We start from the raw sequence: 18,343 nt of genomic DNA, 5'->3' as shown, positions 1-18,343 counted from the left end.
AGTATGTAGTTTTACTATATCGATGTTACCTACTATATATTGTATATGTGTTGGAGTCGCTTTGTTTCAGAAGTTCTGTCTTATTTTGGAACTCAAATGTTACGTTGCTTCTTAGACAATGTCTCTGCTACAGTACATCGTTTCAATTCACCAATGAACACCGACCAATCTCCTGGCCGGTATATAGGGATGTGATGTGTTTGTTGAATTGTCTTGTTGTCTGCCTTCCAGGTGGTGGCTTGGCAGAAAGCCAAAGTGTCCGATCACAGAAGTGCCCTCCTAGTCACCCTGGGCTCTGGCGCTGTGGCTAACCTGGTCCCCTGTCACCATGACCAACTTCACCCACAGGTTAGTAACCTGCTGCCCTGCTGCTGCTGCCACCATCACCGACTACACTCACAGGTTATTAACCCATTAAGACCGGGGACGCATCTGCGTCTCATTTTAAGATTTCTTTGGGCTATTCAAAAATAGCAGATCTACAAGCTCATAGCGCGGCACCGAGTGCCGCGCTACGAGCTTGCAGATCTGCTATTTTTGAAAAATCTTGAAAAAATATTTTCCAGATTCTTTTCAAAAAACTGGGTTAAAGGAAAGCTACTGAGCCACACAGAACGTGCATCTCAAACTACCTGCAGGGGGGCCACCAACGTTACTGCCGGAGGGCCACCAAAGTCTTGTGTGATAGGAACCCCCCCCCCCTCCCACCACAAAACATTTAAATACACATTAATCCAACATATTATTAACAACGATAATGTGTAAACAAAACAAAACATTTAATTTACACAATACTGATGATAGTGCTGTCAAATTAGCATATGAAGCCATCAAAGCTGCACATTAATCTAGTCAGGAGAGAGTTACAGTATCATACAAGATACAGGATAAACATGAAAAGTAAAGTAAAATTGGAAGGGATGAAAAAAATAAATTGGAACAGGAACACTATCAAATTTAAGCTGATAAATGGGTTACTCTTTCCCGACGGGATGAAATTGGTGTCCCACCTAGAACATGTGTTTTCTGCTTATTAAAGAGCTGGAGAGACCCCTGTTACTGAACAAACACTCTATGGCAGCGATTGCTATCACAATATAATGATCTTTTTAACAAAAGAACGTTTTGTTTTAACCAAAAAATATCACTTATACCTTTTTTAAGTACAATTTTAAACTTCTACTGTCAATCCCTCATCTTGACAGAAAAAAAAACCCTTCCACTTAAACTCTTATGTCCTTTGTTGACTGAGGTCCGCCGGTGGATCTGTACTTGGCGCCCTCCATTTTCCCCAGCCGATCTACAAGCTCAACGCGTCACGTTGTGACACTGCACGACGTGTGAGCTTGTAGAGGGGCTATTTTCAGACAACATTCGCCCCAGGGACGCTAGGGTTCATGTGCTTACAGCTCAGTCTGACCTGAATACCGATTCACCTAGAGATGAGAGATAATGATGCTAATAATAATAATATTAGACCTAGATAGATGATGGGCTGAACATACGTACATACAGTATGTATATATCATGTATATAAACGTACGGTACGGTACGTACGTACTTATCTACGTACACACACCTCTCATACATCCTGGCCAAGTCGACAACAGCCCTCTGACCCTCATTCTGGAGCCGTTAAACGGCATTTGATTTGCAGAAGAAGACACAGGCATGTTATCAAACATGTTAGAAAACATGCATGTGTGTGTGTTATACTTGGACTGTGAGCTAATGGCCTCATCACGGAACGGCTGGTCTGGAGCCAGCAAAATGTGGTCAGCTGGTGGCCAGCCAAACTCTTTTTTTTCTCCCCTTCCTCCTCCTCCTCCTCCTCCTCCTCCTTGCCCTTTTTCCTCTTGGTCTTTTTCCCCCTGATGAGGACTGAGTGCTTCAGCCGGGGGGCCGCAACGCTGCTGGTAATTGAGCGACTGTCGAGTTGGTTTGTGCTTGGTCACGGTAGGTGTCACGTGACTGTTAACCCATTGAGACCTGAAGCCGATTCTACAAATGTCTTCTAATTCCCAACGGTTTTCAAAAATGTTGCAATATCAGTGGTTCTCAAACTTTTTCATAATTGTCAAGGACCCCCAAAATTATATGCATTTGGCCGCCAACCTCCATCTCAAAATATTTTGTTCCAGGGACCCCCAGAAGCAAAATTAGAGATAAAAATGTTCGCTTTAAAAATATATATATTCAAAGATTTGCACACATTTTCAAGATTTTTCAAAAATAGCAGATCTACAAGCTCGTAGCGCGGCACTCGTGCCACGCTACGAGCTTGTAGATCAGTGTCGCGCGGCCTAGAATAGCCGATCTAAAAGCTCACAACGTACAGGGGATCTGTACTTGGGCCCCCGTCCATTTTCCCCCCAACCGATCTACAAGCTCGACGCGTCACGTTGTCGTGACACTACACGAACACTGTGTGAGCTTTTAGATCGGCTATTTTCGGCCCAGCGCAACTGTGCATAAATCCGTCTTTACCTGCTGCCCCGTTAATCTGCCCTGACAGACATGGAGCGGCCCTCTCCTCCTCCCCACCTTTTTCTCTCCTCCTTTGTTGTTGTTATTTAGCCGCGGCTAACTGGGTGCCCGGTTATGAGAGCGACCTCTGACCTCTTCCCCTCGGGTCTCCCGTCGTCAAATGAAAGAGAACTTTTCTCTCCTCCTCTCCCTGTTTTTTTTTCCCTCCCGAGACCCAGAGCTCCGGGCCGGGACCCGATCCACCACAATCCAGGTTGACAATTCTCCCCCCGGAGGGGCGGAAGGCCTGGCGCTGGGGGGGAGCTTTTTTTTGCTGAAAGGGACCCCCGTTCCTCCGCGGAACAGAATGTGACACTCTATTTCTTTTCTCTTTTTTTTTCTGCAACGTGACTGCGCACAGCCAGCCGCGGCCCTTTCGGGGGCCAAAGGTGCCCTTTCGTGCCTCTCATAAAGTGACCCTAATGAGCTGAAATACAGGGAAGCATATGTGCTCCCAACCTTAAACGGCAAAGCTTCTATTAACTTCATTGGCTTGCATTTTGCTGTTAACCCTTTAAGACCGGGAACGCATCTGTGTCATTTTAAGATTTCTTTTGGCTATATAAAAATAGCAGATATACAAGCTCGTAGCGCGGCACCGAGTGCCGCGCTACGAGCTTGTAGATCTGCTATTTTTGTTTTAAATTGTGAAAATGTGTGCAAATCTTTAGGTTGAATATATATATACTTTTTTAAAGCGAAAGTTTTTAACTCAAATCTTTTTACAAATTCACAAAAAAAAAAAATCTAAATTTTACAAATGTCTTGTAAATTATTTCTTTATATATTTTTTTTACTAATGTTGCTCATTATTATTATCAATGGTTTTCAAACTTTTTGAGTCAAGGACCCCCAAAATAATATGTATTTGTCCGCGGACCCCCTCCCATCTAAAAATATTTTGTTCCAGGGACACGATTTTTCTAAAAATAGCAGATCTACAAGCTCATAGCGCGGCACCGCGCTATGAGCTTGTAGATCTGCTATTTTTGAATAGCCAAAGAAACCTTAAAATGACACACATGCGTTTCCTTCCCGGCCTTAAAGGGTTAATAATGAGGCCGGGGGGCAGGTGTGGGGGGCTGCAAGGGGCTGCACCCCGCCTGGAATCTGTAGAAAATTATAGTTTTCCATAATTTCAGACTAGCCGTCCGTTCCTCTGGTGTTTTTTAACAAGTCATTGACATCATAATAGTTAAATGGTTTAATTTTCTGTTGAGTCATCCTGTTACTGGCTCCGGGAGAAACTCTCCCCGAGCCTTCATGCCCAAAGCCAAGACTTAATGTTATGACAGCAGACGCTTTGCCCATGTGCTGCGTGAGTCCTTGTGTGCAAATGTCACCGTGCAATCAGCGTGCCTTTCTCAAAGGTCGATAAAGATTACACACTTTTATTGCGTGCGCATGAGAAGCCAAGTGTGTATTTCAGTAACACAGACGTGCATGCAGGACATAGAGGTAGACCTGAGACCTCTATTGATCCCATGGGGGGGGGGGGTGGGGATTCAGTTTCAGCTTCAACTAGCTGATGGCTGCTCAGATGGTCACGATTTGTGTCTCCGCCAGGGCCGAAGGCGTGGCCGAAACTATGTTTTGCACCCTGTCCGTCCGCCCGTCCGTGTGTGTGTGTGTGTGTCCGTGCGTCTGCGAGCAGGGAATCTCCGGCACAATTTAGCCCCGATCACAGTGAAACTGTGCACACACACTCCCCACTTTGAGAACCAAGGCCTTCACATGACCAGAAGTGCTGGTGTTGGGTGAGTGGACTGGATCAAACCTGTGTCACAGTAATTGAACATGGCGTAATGGTTAAGTCTACGTAACGCGCTACTCCCCTGCTGTCCAACGTTTCACAACCAGTAATTAGCGTGGTTGTTAAAACGACAATTAGACGGACCCCGCTGAGCGCGCTAAAAGTCAACTCTGGTGTTATTGCTGTAAGTTACGATGATGGCATATTCATATTGATCGTTTTTATAAAGGGTCCTTGCCTTCATTTCAGCAAAAATGTTCTCAATCAAATGAATGCGTGGGTTATCAGCTGTGTTTGTAGAGCTGTTTAACCCATTAAGACCGGGAACGCATCTGTGTCATTTTGAGATTTCTTTGGCTATTCAAAAATAGCAGATATACAAGCTCATAGCGCGGCACCGAGTGCCGCGCTATGAGCTTGTAGATCTGCTATTTTTTAGAAAAATCGTGAAAATGTGTGCAAATCTTTAGTTTGAATATATATATATACTTTTTTAAAGCGAAAGTTTTTAACTCAAATCTTTGCTTCTGGGGATTTTACAAATGTCTTCTAAATCCTAACAGTTTTTTTTTCCTAAAGTTTATTTTTATTTGTTTTACTTAAGTTGCTATATTTTCAATGGTTTTCAAACTTTTTTCATGTCAAGGACCCCCAAAATAATATGTATTTGTCCACGGACCCCCTCCCATATTAAAAATATTTTGTTCCAGGGACCCCCAGAAGCAAAGATTTGAGTTAAAAATGATTTGCACAAATTTTAAAGATTTTTCAAAAAATAGCAGATCTACAAGCTCATAGCGCGGCACTCGGTGCCGCGCTATGAGCTTGTGTATCTGCTATTTTTGAATAGCCAAAGAAATCTTAAAATGACACAGATGCGTTCCCTCCCCGGCCTTAAAGGGTTAAATGAGCACTTTACCCTGTCGTTTGTTGACCAGGGTTCATGCTGTTTGCTCTCATTTTGCACACGTCTCTCTGTATAAGAGCTAGGGCTGGGTAATTAACTCATCGAAATGGGCTTTTAGAACCTCTAGCCCAGTGGTTCTATAACTGTTTTATTTCAAGGACCCCGATAACTCTGAGAGTGTACAAACGGAACCAAATGGACCCGTTTGGTTCCATTTGTGTACACTCTTACAAACCTATATATAAGGGTCCATTTGGAACCCCCTCAAGGAACCCCGAGGGTCCCTAGACCACACTTTGAGAACCACTGTTCTAACTTACTTAATATTGCTCACGTAAGTTCATCAAAAATAACAAAAATAGCCAATCTAAAAGTTCACATTGCATCCTGATGCGACACGTTAAGAGCTTGTAGATCTGCTGTATTCACTATTTTTTAGTTTTTTTAATAATCGTTCATTAATCGTAATCGAGGCAAAGGTTTTACATGACAGTGATTTAGGTTTGATCTCCCAGCCCGAGCTGTTTAACAGCTAAGCAGAATAAGATTAATACAATTCTATATTATTATGACTGTCTATGACCATTTACTGTACGCTGTTGACTAGGGGTCATGCTGTTTACTGTGATCTCACACTTGTCACTCAGTATAAGAGCGTCTGCTAAATGCTTAAATTGTAATTGTCACAAAAAAAGTGGAAAGTCCTAGGGTTCCCAAGGAGGCAAAAATCCAAGGCAGAAAACAATAGAGAAACAGCTATTTTTCTACGTTTTTGTTTAGGCAAAAGAACAAACTTGGCTTAACCCTTTAAGACCGGGAAGGCATCTGTGTCACTTTAAGATTTCTTTGGCTCTATAAAAATAGCAGATCTACAAGCTCATAGCTCTCATGAACATGAGTGCCGCGCTACGAGCTTGTAGATCTGCTATTTATTTTTTTTATCGTGAAAATGAGTGCAAATCTTTAGTTTGAATATATATATACTTTTTTTAAAGCGAAAGTTTTTAACTCAAATCTTTGCTTCTGGGGATTTTACAAATGTCTTCTAAATCCTAACAGTTTTTTTTTCCTAAAGTTTTTTTTTTAATTTTTTTTTTACTTATGTTGCTATATTTTCAATGGTTTTCAAACTTTTTTCATGTCAAGGACCCCCAAAATAATATGTATTTGTCCGCGGACCCCCTCCCATCTAAAAATATTTTGTTCCAGGGACCCCCAGAAGCAAAGATTTGAGTTAAAAATGATTTGCACAAATTTTCAAGATTTTTCTAAAAATAGCAGATCTACAAGCTCATAGCGCGGCACTCGGTGCCGCGCTATGAGCTTGTGTATCTGCTATTTTTGAATAGCCAAAGACATCTTAAAATGACGCACATGCGTTCCCTTCCCAGGCTTAACACATACAGACTACTCAGCAACGTGTTTGGAGTACGATAACTCTTCCTGAGGAGCCTGTTTACTTTGAAGGCATTCAAACTATGTTTGCCTTATACAGTGGTCTCCTTCCTCTATGTTTTTTTTTAAATTGTAATTGTAAAAGGGTAAAGTAATTAGTTATTATTAAATCCAAACTAACAGGAACATTTTAATTATTTTATATATATATTTTTTTGTCCCTTCTAGATTTCGCTGGATGGATTTTTCCCCAAGCCTGGGGCAGACTACAATTCTACCAGCTCCACCAGCTACGACAAAACCTTCCTGTTCATCAACAACCGACCGGTCCACAACAAAGACATCATGAAGGTAGGATCAGAGCAATAAATACAAACCCTAACCCTAACAACCCATGTTACCTAACCCTAACAACCGACCAGTCCACAACAAAGAGATCATGAAGGTGGGATCAAAGCAATACATACAAATTACTGGACTTTTTTTTTTAAATCGAACCATTGGTTCTCAATGTGGGGTCTGGGGGTCCACGAGGGGGTTCCAGGGGGGTCCTGTACAGGGGCCAGTTGCACCACCTCACACTAAGTTCAAACTTAGCCTAGTTATAGCTTAAACACATTCAATCCGGGAAAGTGTCTCTTGTCATTTTAGATGTATTTGGCATTTCAAAAATAGCAGATATACAAGCTCATAGCACGGCACCGAGTGCCGTGCTATGAGCTTGTAGATCTGCTATTTTTTGAAAAATCGTGAAAATGACTGCAAATCTTTGAATATATATATATATATTTAAAGATTTGCACACATTTTCAAATAAAAAACAAAAAATAGCAGATCTACAAGCTCATAGCGCGGCACTCGGTGCCGTGCTATGGTGCCTCGGTGCCGTGCTATATCTAAATGTTTTTTTTAAGACATTTAAGCTATAACTAGGCTAAGTTTGAACTTAGTGTGAGGTGGTGCAACTGGGTCCAGGTCTGTAACTATACAAATGGAACCTCTGAGTTAAAGCGGCACTATGTTAACTTTTTTTTAATGAACCTTTTTTAACACATTGACTGCCAGAGTTTATTCATAATGTACTCACCCCTGTGCCAGCAATTTGCGTGTTTTTTAATTTTTTTGTTTTGTAATTTTTCATTCAAATACATTCTCTGATTGTGTTGTCAAGCACCTACGACAGTTCCACCAGTAGAGAGCAGCAAATCCAAACATTGATCACCTCGCTCGCCCCCTCCCAAACAGGCCCACGTCATATCCGGTCATTCACAGGATGTGACGTTTTCGACAATCCCTGTCCCGCTGATCGGCCTGAAAACGATGTGATACACTACGACGATGACTGTTAGTCACCCGGACCAAAGAAAATAGAAGTTGAGCTGTCCGTTCGTTTTTTATACCGTGTGAAAAAACGTGTTTTTCCTTATTCTGGCCGAAAATCACCGGAGAAAAACAACGTGACCCGGAAATGAATTTTTTTTTTTACATCCGGCTCCGGGTGAGTGTGACGTAAGTGGAAAACGAAAGTGTTGATGAGAAATAAACACAGCCGTGCGATCACAGATTAAACAATGAAAATTCAAAAGAACGCATCAATGCGTTCTTTGGAATCCTGGCACTCAAGCGATGGATTTGAAAGAACGCATCGATGCGATCTTGGCACTGTATGTGTTAATTTTGTCCCATCTTTATGGTAGAGTATGCTAATACAATATGACTCTGGGATGGTTGTATGTTGTCTCCCTGCTCTTCTATTGAGACATTTAGATCGTGTCAAAGGTCGTGTCTCACCTGGACACAGGATCTGACCCAAATTTTGACCTGATGGTCAAGATTCATACATTTATCCCCTGAGCAAGCAGGCGGGCTCTATTGGCTCGATGGTAAAAATTCAGCGCAGGAAACCGGGTTCAAATCCGAGGTAGAAGAGGAAAGTTCGTGCAGCTTTAAATGAACACTGAGGATTTTACAGGGGTCCCAGAGACAAAAAACAAACTAAACAGAAACAATATCAAATGGGGGGTCCGTGGCCAAATGTATATCAAACTGGGGGTCCTTGAAATTAAACTGGTTGAGAATCACTGATATATCAACAAGTTCAATAAATCCAACCCGCCCAGACACGCCCTTTTCTTTGCTTATAGGCATCAACCAAGTCCTTTGTGTTTTCTTTCCTTCTCATGTGAACGTACCGTACCGTGTGCCACCTCAACCCGTCAGCTCCTGCGCCAACGCTACCTGTCCCAGTACCCCCAGGTGACATCCAGCCGTTACCCCACCCTCATGCTGAGTGTGACCGTCCCGCCCTCCGCCCTGGACGTCAACCTGACCCCAGACAAGACCCAGGTCCTGCTGCACAACAAGGTACAAATCCTTGCTGTCGCCGGGCAGAAACCTCTTATCTCCATTATTGTTAGTTTTTGTGTTTTTGTTTTTGTAAATGAACACCCTACTTGATCGTCGTACTACGGCGTCACACAAAAGCATCAAAAGTAGCAGATCTACAAGCTCGAAACGTAGCGTGAAGCGGCGCGTTTTGAGCTTTTAGATCTGCTATTTTTTTATTTGAATCGAAAAGTCACAGTTTCGGACAGTTTTCCACCCGACAGAGACACAGCACCGCACAGCAGCTAGCCAAGGAAGAGCTGTTTTGCTGGAAATGCCAATAAAGGGCAGTTCACACCAAGCATGATAACTACTGTATAAGTAGAACGATAGTTATTTGAACGTCTACACCAGAGGTCTTCAACAGGGGGTCCGCGACCCCTAGGGGGTCCGCGGAGGTACTGCAGGGGGTCCGCGAAATTGCTGTTTGATTAAACAATATTTTTGTTTGAAAAAAAAACATTTTTTTTAATTTTTTTCCCCAAAATGTCAAATTGTCTCCATAGCAAACAGATAAATGGAGGCACAATGCACAATAACATGGTATGTTTATACATATTTTGTAGAGAATGTTTTGTTTTGCACACCTACTGGGGCAGGTGCGTATAGCAGCAGGCAATATAAAACACAATTGTATACATAAATATACAATATATGTGGTAGCCCCCCCTACCCTACGAGGTAGGGGGTCCCTGCTCCATCTCCCCATCAGTTTGGGGGTCCCTGGCCTGAAAAGGTTGAAGACCCCTGGTCTACACTGATGAGGAATAACATTTTGTAAAACAGTGTTTACTAAAGAGCTGGGGGGACCCCTGTTACTGAACAAACACTCTATAGCAATGACTGCTATCAGAATATAGAGCTGTTGAACGCTTATTTTAACCGTTTTAATGGAGGTTGTTCACTTCAACTCATGTTGTCATCCAGGAAGCCGTGCTGACAGCACTGGAGGCCATGTTGGTTTCTCTGTACGGCTACAGATCTCCTGAACCTCCGGGACCCCTGCAGCCCGACAGGACCCCTACACCGGATCCCCTGCACGCCGACGGGACCCCTACACCGGAGCCCCTGCACCCCGATGCCTCCGCAGAACACGACATAAGGAGCTCAGACGGAGAGCATTTCAGCCATGACACCCAACTGCCTCTGCCGACAGACGGCAACGCCACGTCTCTGGGGACGCACGGCGCCGCATCTGTGACGCACCAGAGTGCTAGCGGCACTCTGGTGCTTCACAGATGTGGCAGCAGTTCTTCTTCCTCCGTGGCGGAGGACTGGGTCGTCAACTCGTTCGACACTTCCCTCCTCCTGAACGTAGGCCTGTCGCTATTATTACTTAAAGGAGCTACACCATGAATTTAAAAAAAATATTTGATATTTAATATCATATGGTGTATGTCCCTCAAACCTTTTTCAAAAGGTTTGAGCCTAAATCATCACTCAGATATACTCATCCCAAGTCAATTGTCTCTGGCTTATACAGCGCTTTCAGCTGCAATACCAAAACGTCCTCTTGGGCAGGGGGGGGCTACTGAGCAATTCTGTCTGTTAATACAAAAAAATATTTAAAAAAAATATTTAAAAAAATAAAAAAAAATGGAAAAATTCTGCATAAAAAGAAGCATCTAAGAAAAATACAAAATAAAAAAAAAACCACTTTGAACATTTTTGAACAATTCCACCAAGTGTTTGAGGTGCCTGTTTCACCCACTTCCGGGGGGCGGAGCCAAAATCCGAGCCCGAAGTATTTGTTCGTAGACCCCCACTTAGGGGGGGTAGAAAAAGTTTCGGAGCGATTCGGGCACTTTTCATTTAACATTGGGTCTGCCATCAATAATGTTTGTGACATCATAAACATTTCCATTCTGAGATCGCCTGTTCAGACACGCCCATTCTGGAAATCCATGAAATGAGAAGGAATGACTGAATTTAAAAAAAAAACATTTTTTGGGGTACAAGAGACACTGGGGACCCCAAAAAATACAAAAAAACTAGAAAAAAGTGATTTTCATGGTGTAGACCCTTTAACCGCCTAATCGTAATTATTTGAGCAATTGTTTCGCATAATTCTCATAATCGTTTCCATGTTGAAAAATGTTCATACATTTTCAAAAAGTAGCAGAAATCTACAAAGTGACAGAGATGCGTTCCCGGATTGAATTGGTTAAATGTTGTACTCGTGACAGCCCTACTCGAACGACGGCGACGATGCCACAGCCGCCGCAGACCACCCTGGTGGTTCAGCAGAAAGCAGTTGGGTGAACAGACTGGCAGACGATGATGATGAGTCGGTACAGAACCAGAACCAGGACCAGAACCAGGACCAGGACCCAGAGGGCCCGGAGGGCCCAGAGGCGGCCAGAGAGCGGCAGCAGCCCTCTGCCGAGACGTGGAGCGCTGGCACCGCCTTGTCGGACCCCGTGTCCGGGAAGCCCCTCGAACCCGTCAGAGTACACAGACCCGTCTCCACAAACCACCACGACACTACCACCACCACTACGGAGCTCCCAGGTAAAAGGCCTTGTCACAATTATTACACCTGATCGCCTGATCGCAAATTCATTGAGAAATGTATTTTTTGCATAATCGTCAGAATCGCCTCCATTCATCCGTATATCGTTGCTGTCGAAACCTCTGACTTTGTGTTTTTACGTCAATCAATGCCCTACTTGATCATACTACAGCGCCACACGAACGCATCAAAAGTAGCAGATCTACAAGCTTCGTGCCGCATTTCGAGCTTGTATATCTGCTATTTTCTTTAATTAGAATTCCGAAAAGTAACAGTTTTGGACATAATGAGGTTTTGCCCCCGACAGTGACGATAAACTCATCTGTTGAAAAATTGCGTAAAAGGCCCGTGTGCTTGTAGACCCACGCAAATCAGGAACTGTGCAAGTTGGGAATGCGTACCACACACACACCCGGTTATGCAATACCAGTTGTACCCGTACTACCCATTGCTGTACCCGTTGTTAGAGTACCCAGTGCTGTACCCGTCTCCACAGTACTTGTACTGGCTATTTGTCAACAACAATAAAAACTCAAAAGCCACTGAGGCACCAGGCAGCGAATCTTACTCAGATCAAGGAATGAGTTCATTGAACAGTCAGGCAGTGATATATATATATATATTTTAAGATTAAGGTTTTGGCTTTTATGCCTGTGTTTATAGGACCCGTAGGCTGACAGGAAATGGGGAGAGACATGCAGCAAAGGCCGTCGGGATCGGGGGTCGAACCCACGACACACTGTCTGGATTACCTGTCCAAGTGCCCAGGCGGTTACGCCAACCGTCTGGGCCCAGGCAGTGAATTTTAGCGGCATTTATTCAGCTCTCCAGAAGAACTATACAGCAGAAATTATGGTCAAATGTTTGCTAGAATGGTGGTAAAAAAACATACACCTTCCCGGTGCCCCACTGACTGCTGCTGTCCAAATTGCCCAAAACCTTCATAATAAAAACATTTAGCTGTAACACAAATTTACTTAAAGGAGAATTTTGGACTAAAGTTTTCTTACCTTTTCTATGACGTTATGATATCTTAGGATGAATGGTACAGTAGAAAAAATGTATAACTCCACCCCTGAGCCGCCACAGCTTAAAAGGTGCGCGGATAGGCCTTAGGTTAGATCACATATTTTAATAGCTTTTTTTAATTTATTTTTTTGTGAGATCTGACGTTCATAGTGACAAAACACTGTCCCAAAAAAAAAAAAAAACAGAAGTCTCGCTAGACGAGATTGAAATCTCGAGATTTCAATCTCGTCTAGCGAGACTTCTGTTTTTTTTTTTTTTTTGGTTGCATAGTGTTCTGTCACTATGAACGTCAGATCTCACCAAAAAAAATATTAAAAAAAGCTATTAAAATATGTGATCTAACCTAAGGCCTATCCGCGCACCTTTTAAGCTGTGGCGGCTCAGGGGTGGAGTTATGAAATTTCTACTGTACCATTCATCCTAAGATATCATAACGTCATAGAAAAGGTAAGAAAACTTTAGTCCAAAATTCTCCTTTAAATAATAATAATTTAAAAAAAAATGCTTGATCGGACAGATCAGATGGTTCAGATGGATCATATTCCATCCTGACCGGCTAACATTGGCTTCCAAAGTTTGCAGGAGTGGTCAGTTTTGAGCAAAATCATGAACGCAGCGCGCAATTGCCGCGAAAGTTCACACACGTCTGTTTTAGCGCCACCAGGAGGCCGATTTTTGCAACCTGACCTGGCGGAGAGCTGTGCTCCCCGAGGAGCACTTTTTCTAGTTTTATTTGTCACATCTGCCCTGTGCAATTTTTGTTTACAAAAGCCTGAAAAGGCAGAAAAGGAAATGTCCTTTTCATTTATATTAACCCATTAACACATCCACCGCCAGAGGTTAATCTCATAATAATGTACTCACCTGCCAAGGTGTTTTTGTTGTTTTTTTGTTTTTTTCATGTCGCCATAGATCTTGTTAAAATCCTTAAGATTGAGCCGTGAATGGTCTGTTTACATCCGCGAGATCTCCCTGTATCTCCCAGTGAAGACCGCATGTCAAACGGACTTCCATGACTGTAGTTAGAGCGGATTACGTTAAACAGTGAAATGCGAGGAGAAAAAACTACAGGAAGAGAATTGAGTTTCAGTTTCGTCTGTAGAATGGGAGCGGGCGTGATCGTCGAAACCGGATCCCAAATAATTCTATTTCCTGTCATCAAACCGGAAACGGAAGTGGATCAAAAAAATTCCGAAAGTGCACCCGGACCGCGCATGCGCGAAAAGACCGCAGCCCGTAGGACTACGGGCTCGGCGCTTAACCGTTGGATTTAACGGCCCGTAGAACTACGGGCCCGGCGGTAAAGGTGTTAAGACCTGGAACTGTGTCATTTTTTTATTTGAGCTAAAAAGCATTATTTTACACTTTAGCTATTCAAAAATAGCAGATATACAAGCTCATAGCGCGGCACCGAGTGCCGCGCTACGAGCTTGTAGATCTGCTATTTTTGAAAAATCGTGAAAATGTGTGCAAATCTTTGAATATAAATACTTTTAAAGCGAATTTTTTTAACTAAAATCTTTGCTTCTGGGGGTCCCTGGAACAAAATATTTTGATGGGGGTCCGCGGCCAAATACATATAATTTTGGGGGTCCTTGACATGAAAAAGATTGAGCACCACTGATATAGAAACATACGTTTTTCAGAATACTGTTGAGATTTAGGAGACATGTAGAATCGGCTTCAGGTCTCAATGGGTTAATTTGATTTGTTACACTCTCTCAGCGGAGGTCGGAGGTCAGAGCGTCAGCCCCAACAAAAAGACCCTCAACAGCGTGACAGAGAAACGGGCGTCGCTGACGGCGTACGACCTGATCAGCCAGCGGGCCACCAGAGCGCCCCTGTCCCCGGCGGAGCTGTTTGACCGGGAGGCGAGAGCGCGGGTCCTCACCGAGAAGCCCGCCGCCAGCCTGCAGGAGATCAGCGCCGAAGTCCACCACAGATGGGAGAACCTTGGCGACGCCGAGCGACACAAGTGAGCAGAGCCCCCACCCATAGAGCCCCCACCCATAGAGCCCCCACCCATAGAGCCCCACCCATAGAGCCCCCACCCATAGAGCCCCCACCCATAGAGCCCCCACCCATAGAGCCCCACCCATAGAGCCCCCACCCATAGAGCCCCCACCCATAGAGCCCCACCCATAGAGCCCCCACCCATAGAGCCCCCACCCATAGAGCCCCCACCCATAGAGCCCCCACCCATAGAGCCCCACCCATAGAGCCCCCACCCATAGAGCCCCCACCCATAGAGCCCCACCCATAGAGCCCCACCCATAGAGCCCCCACCCATAGAGCCCCCACCCATAGAGCCCCCACCCATAGAGCCCCCACCCATAGGCGCCTCAGAGCCCAAGCACCCACAGAGAAAAGCGGAGCGCCCGCTATGCGTTGTAACGGCCGATCTACAACAGACCAGTGGTGGAAAGTAACTAAGTACATTTACTTAAGTACTGTACTTAAGTACAATTTTGAGGTATTCATACTTTACTTGAGTATTTCCAATTTCCAATACTTTTACTTCTACTCCACTACATCTCAGAGGCAAATATTGTACTTTTACTTCACTACAATTATTTGAAAACTTTAGTTACTAGTTACTTTTCAGATATAAATTATTACATTATGAAACATACATTAACCACTTTAGCCCTATTTTATACCTAGGCTATTTGAAAATAGCCGATCTACAAGCTCACAACGCGTCGCATCGCGACGCGTTGTGAGCTTGTAGATCTGCTATTTTCAAATATTTTGTACTTTTACTTTTGGTACTTTAAGTACATTTTGATGCCAATACTTTTGTACTTTTACTCAAGTCAATTTTGAATTCTGGACTTTTACTTGTAACGGAGTATTTTTATATTGCAGTATTGATACTTTTACTTAAGTAAAGAATTTGAGTACTTTTTCCACCACTGCCCATAGGCGCCTCAGAGCCCAAGCACCCACAGAGAAAAGCGGAGCACCCGCTATGCATTGTAACGGCCGATCTACGACAGACCTTTCAAAGTGAGCGTATGGCGTGGCGCGTACAGCGTGTTTGTTTAGATCCAATTGATCGTCTTTCTCTGAGAAAACGTATCGTACCTAAAACTAGGTTGAGGTGCGTTTTGTAACATCGCTGCTGTCCGTGGTCCTGGGTGGCACCCATAGAATCCTACTGTAGTTCCTACCCGTGTGCACCCACTCTGAAAAGATTTTGTGCCAAGGGGGGTCCCTGGAACAACCCCCCCCCCCCCTTTATTTTTTTTTGAAAATAGCAGATCTACAATGCAATTAAACAGATTTTTGATGCTATATTAAATAATTTACCTGGGGACCCCCTGGAACCCCTTCAAGGACCCCAGGGGGGGTCCCCGGACCCCACTTTGAGAACCACTGCTATAAGTGTGTTTCCAGACCATCGACGCCCAAAACATTTTGTTTCCACTTCTTGTTATTCACATGGCAGAAAGATTGGGAGGGTTTTTTGGGGAGCTGTCATTTGCATGTGTAAAACAACAGCCTGGAAATTTAGTTGATGTGAGCTATGTTTGCTATTTTCCACAGACAAACTGAGGCTAATATGAGACGAGGTAGTCAATATTTTTCCGCCATAAAACAGCTCTTCAAGCATGATGAAATATCTCCCATGTTTCCAAAGTATGCCATGTATCCGGAGCATGCACGGCCCTTATGGACATCGCTGGTTTCGTTTAACAAACGTTCGCTCGATGTTTAACCCCTGAATAGCATTTATTTGAGATCATCGCAATTATTTCCGATTTTTTTTGTTTACAAAGCCTAAAAGCCACACAATTAAATCGTCAATGGTGATTATTTGTATGACAATTAATCGTCAAGTAAAATATCATAATCGTGACAGCCCTACAGCTGTCCAATCATGACCGTACACAAACGCATGGACCCTCTGTCAGCCTCAGCTACGGAGGCACCTACACTACTACCTCAGCCACGGTCCGGAGGCACCCACACTCCTACACTACTACCTCAGCCACGGAGGCACCCACACTCCGACTGTTTTTTTCCCGTAAATTAAAGCCCTACTTGATCATATTACAGTGTCACACAAAAGCTTCAAAAGTAGCAGATCTGCAAGCTCGCAACACGGCGCGAAGCAACACGCTTTGAGCTTGTAGATCTGCTGCTTTTGCTACTTTTGAATTTGAATCCTGGAAACTAACAGTTTTGGACATATGAGGTTTCCACCCGACAGAGACGAAATTAAACAATTTAAAAAATGTATATAATTGCATCGTAATCGCCATGATCGTGGAGTTGTATTTTCTTAACGGTATGCCCATTAATATATCGCAATTAATAAAGGAGTTGTGGTCCAGCTGAGCAGAGTTAGCTTCATCTAGGTGACTCAAATGACGTGATATGAATGAATGGGTCAAAGGGCATAGAGCAGTTCTAACTGTATGGATCATAACAAAATCCATGTATCAAACAGGCCATTAAGTAATTCACGTCATTAGCAACTTGTAACAAGATCCAGATGCACACAGACAGGCCAGTAAAAATAATCTTATCTTTAAAATCTATTCACTAGCATCATGGAATACGGTCATTACTGAAACACTTCAACCCAATTATCTTAGATTGCTGCATACCAATTTAAAGTCATTTTAAGGGTGGAAAATGTGTATCAGCAGCACTCAGGGACTTATATAAGGTATGGAGGAGTGTATGGAAAAACACATCTGTTTAGAATCCTGCCCTGTCTTTAAACGTGAAATAAGATGCGTCAAATATTTGGCTCCTCTCAGCGCCACTGTTAAGTGGCGTTGCACTTATGCACTCACACCACTTACAACAGGTCAGCTAAAGGCAGGGGTAACAGATCATTTTAAATACTGGATATTCAAATAATGTGGAGGGAAAAAGATTAAATTGGCATTCTCATAAACAATAAATAGGTTTTATACGTTTAGAAAATTGGTGTACAGCTAAATCTGCCCCGCCCCCCCAAATTCCGTCACCTAAACTCCACTCCAGGAAACCGTCTCTGTATTCTAAGAAACTGAAGGAGTAACTCCACAAATACAAGGATACTCATATCATCAATAAACATTGCACATACTATCTGGTTTTTAATTCTAGACATTTACGATGTTCATTTATAGACCAATATTGTACTTGAATGTATTGCTCTGTCTGTCTGTCTGTCTGTCTGTCTGTCTGTCTGTCTGTCTGTCTGTCTGTCTGTCTGTCTGTCTGACTGACTGACTGACTGACTGACTGACTGACTGACTGACTGACTGACTGACTGACTGTATGAACTCTCATAGTTTCATCAAGCAACTTGACCTGTTTAACTTTGACCTCTCCATCGTGTTTTGTTGTTGTTTATTTATTGTGTACATGGTGTTGCAACCTCTGTGACATAAACAATGTGTGTGGACATGCAGATACGAAGAGAAGGCCAAACAACAGCAGGAGCAGCAGCGCTCCAAACTGCTCTCATCAGGTACAAACACTCTGTTACAGGAAAAAGTCCTGTATTCAAAGCTGTATTCGAGTAAATGTAACGTATTTGCATCAAAATGCTACTTTAAGAAAATAAGATATTTAAACATTTGTCACCCTACCCCCCCTAAAATAGAAGATCTACAAACTCGCACTTGAATGTGCTGTGAGCTCAGTATCAAATATGGGTTTTGTATTAATAATAAGAATCTGCAAAGTGACTTTGGATGTAATTGGTACATAACTGAGGTGTAGTGAAGTAGAAAGATAAAGATATAAAAATGGAAATACTCAAGTACGTAAATTAAAAGTACCTCAAAGTTGTACATAAACCACAGTGACACTTTGGTAGAGGTTTGGGTTG

The 18,343-nt window shown here is 43.2% G+C and overlaps 1 protein-coding gene across 2 annotated transcripts in view; it reads left to right on the top strand.

Annotated features, from left to right (window-relative positions):
- pms1 (PMS1 homolog 1, mismatch repair system component) overlaps positions 1 to 18,343 on the top strand; it is a 43,038-nt gene that overhangs the window by 11,372 nt on the left and 13,323 nt on the right. For both annotated transcript variants that reach the window (XM_080456993.1, XM_080456992.1), the window contains exons 7-13: positions 232 to 348; positions 6,810 to 6,932; positions 8,802 to 8,945; positions 9,894 to 10,280; positions 11,153 to 11,477; positions 14,233 to 14,482; positions 17,922 to 17,980. In XM_080456993.1, the coding sequence (XP_080313119.1) occupies positions 232 to 348; positions 6,810 to 6,932; positions 8,802 to 8,945; positions 9,894 to 10,280; positions 11,153 to 11,477; positions 14,233 to 14,482; positions 17,922 to 17,980 (1,405 nt within the window). The remainder of the gene's footprint in view (positions 1 to 231; positions 349 to 6,809; positions 6,933 to 8,801; positions 8,946 to 9,893; positions 10,281 to 11,152; positions 11,478 to 14,232; positions 14,483 to 17,921; positions 17,981 to 18,343) is intronic.

This window comes from Gymnoscopelus braueri, assembly GCF_963280865.1.
Source record: "Gymnoscopelus braueri genome assembly, chromosome: 18".
In the NCBI taxonomy this organism is placed as follows: Eukaryota; Metazoa; Chordata; class Actinopteri; order Myctophiformes; family Myctophidae; genus Gymnoscopelus; species Gymnoscopelus braueri.
Note: the sequence above shows the minus strand (reverse complement) of the source record. Positions and strands in the feature narration are given on the sequence as shown.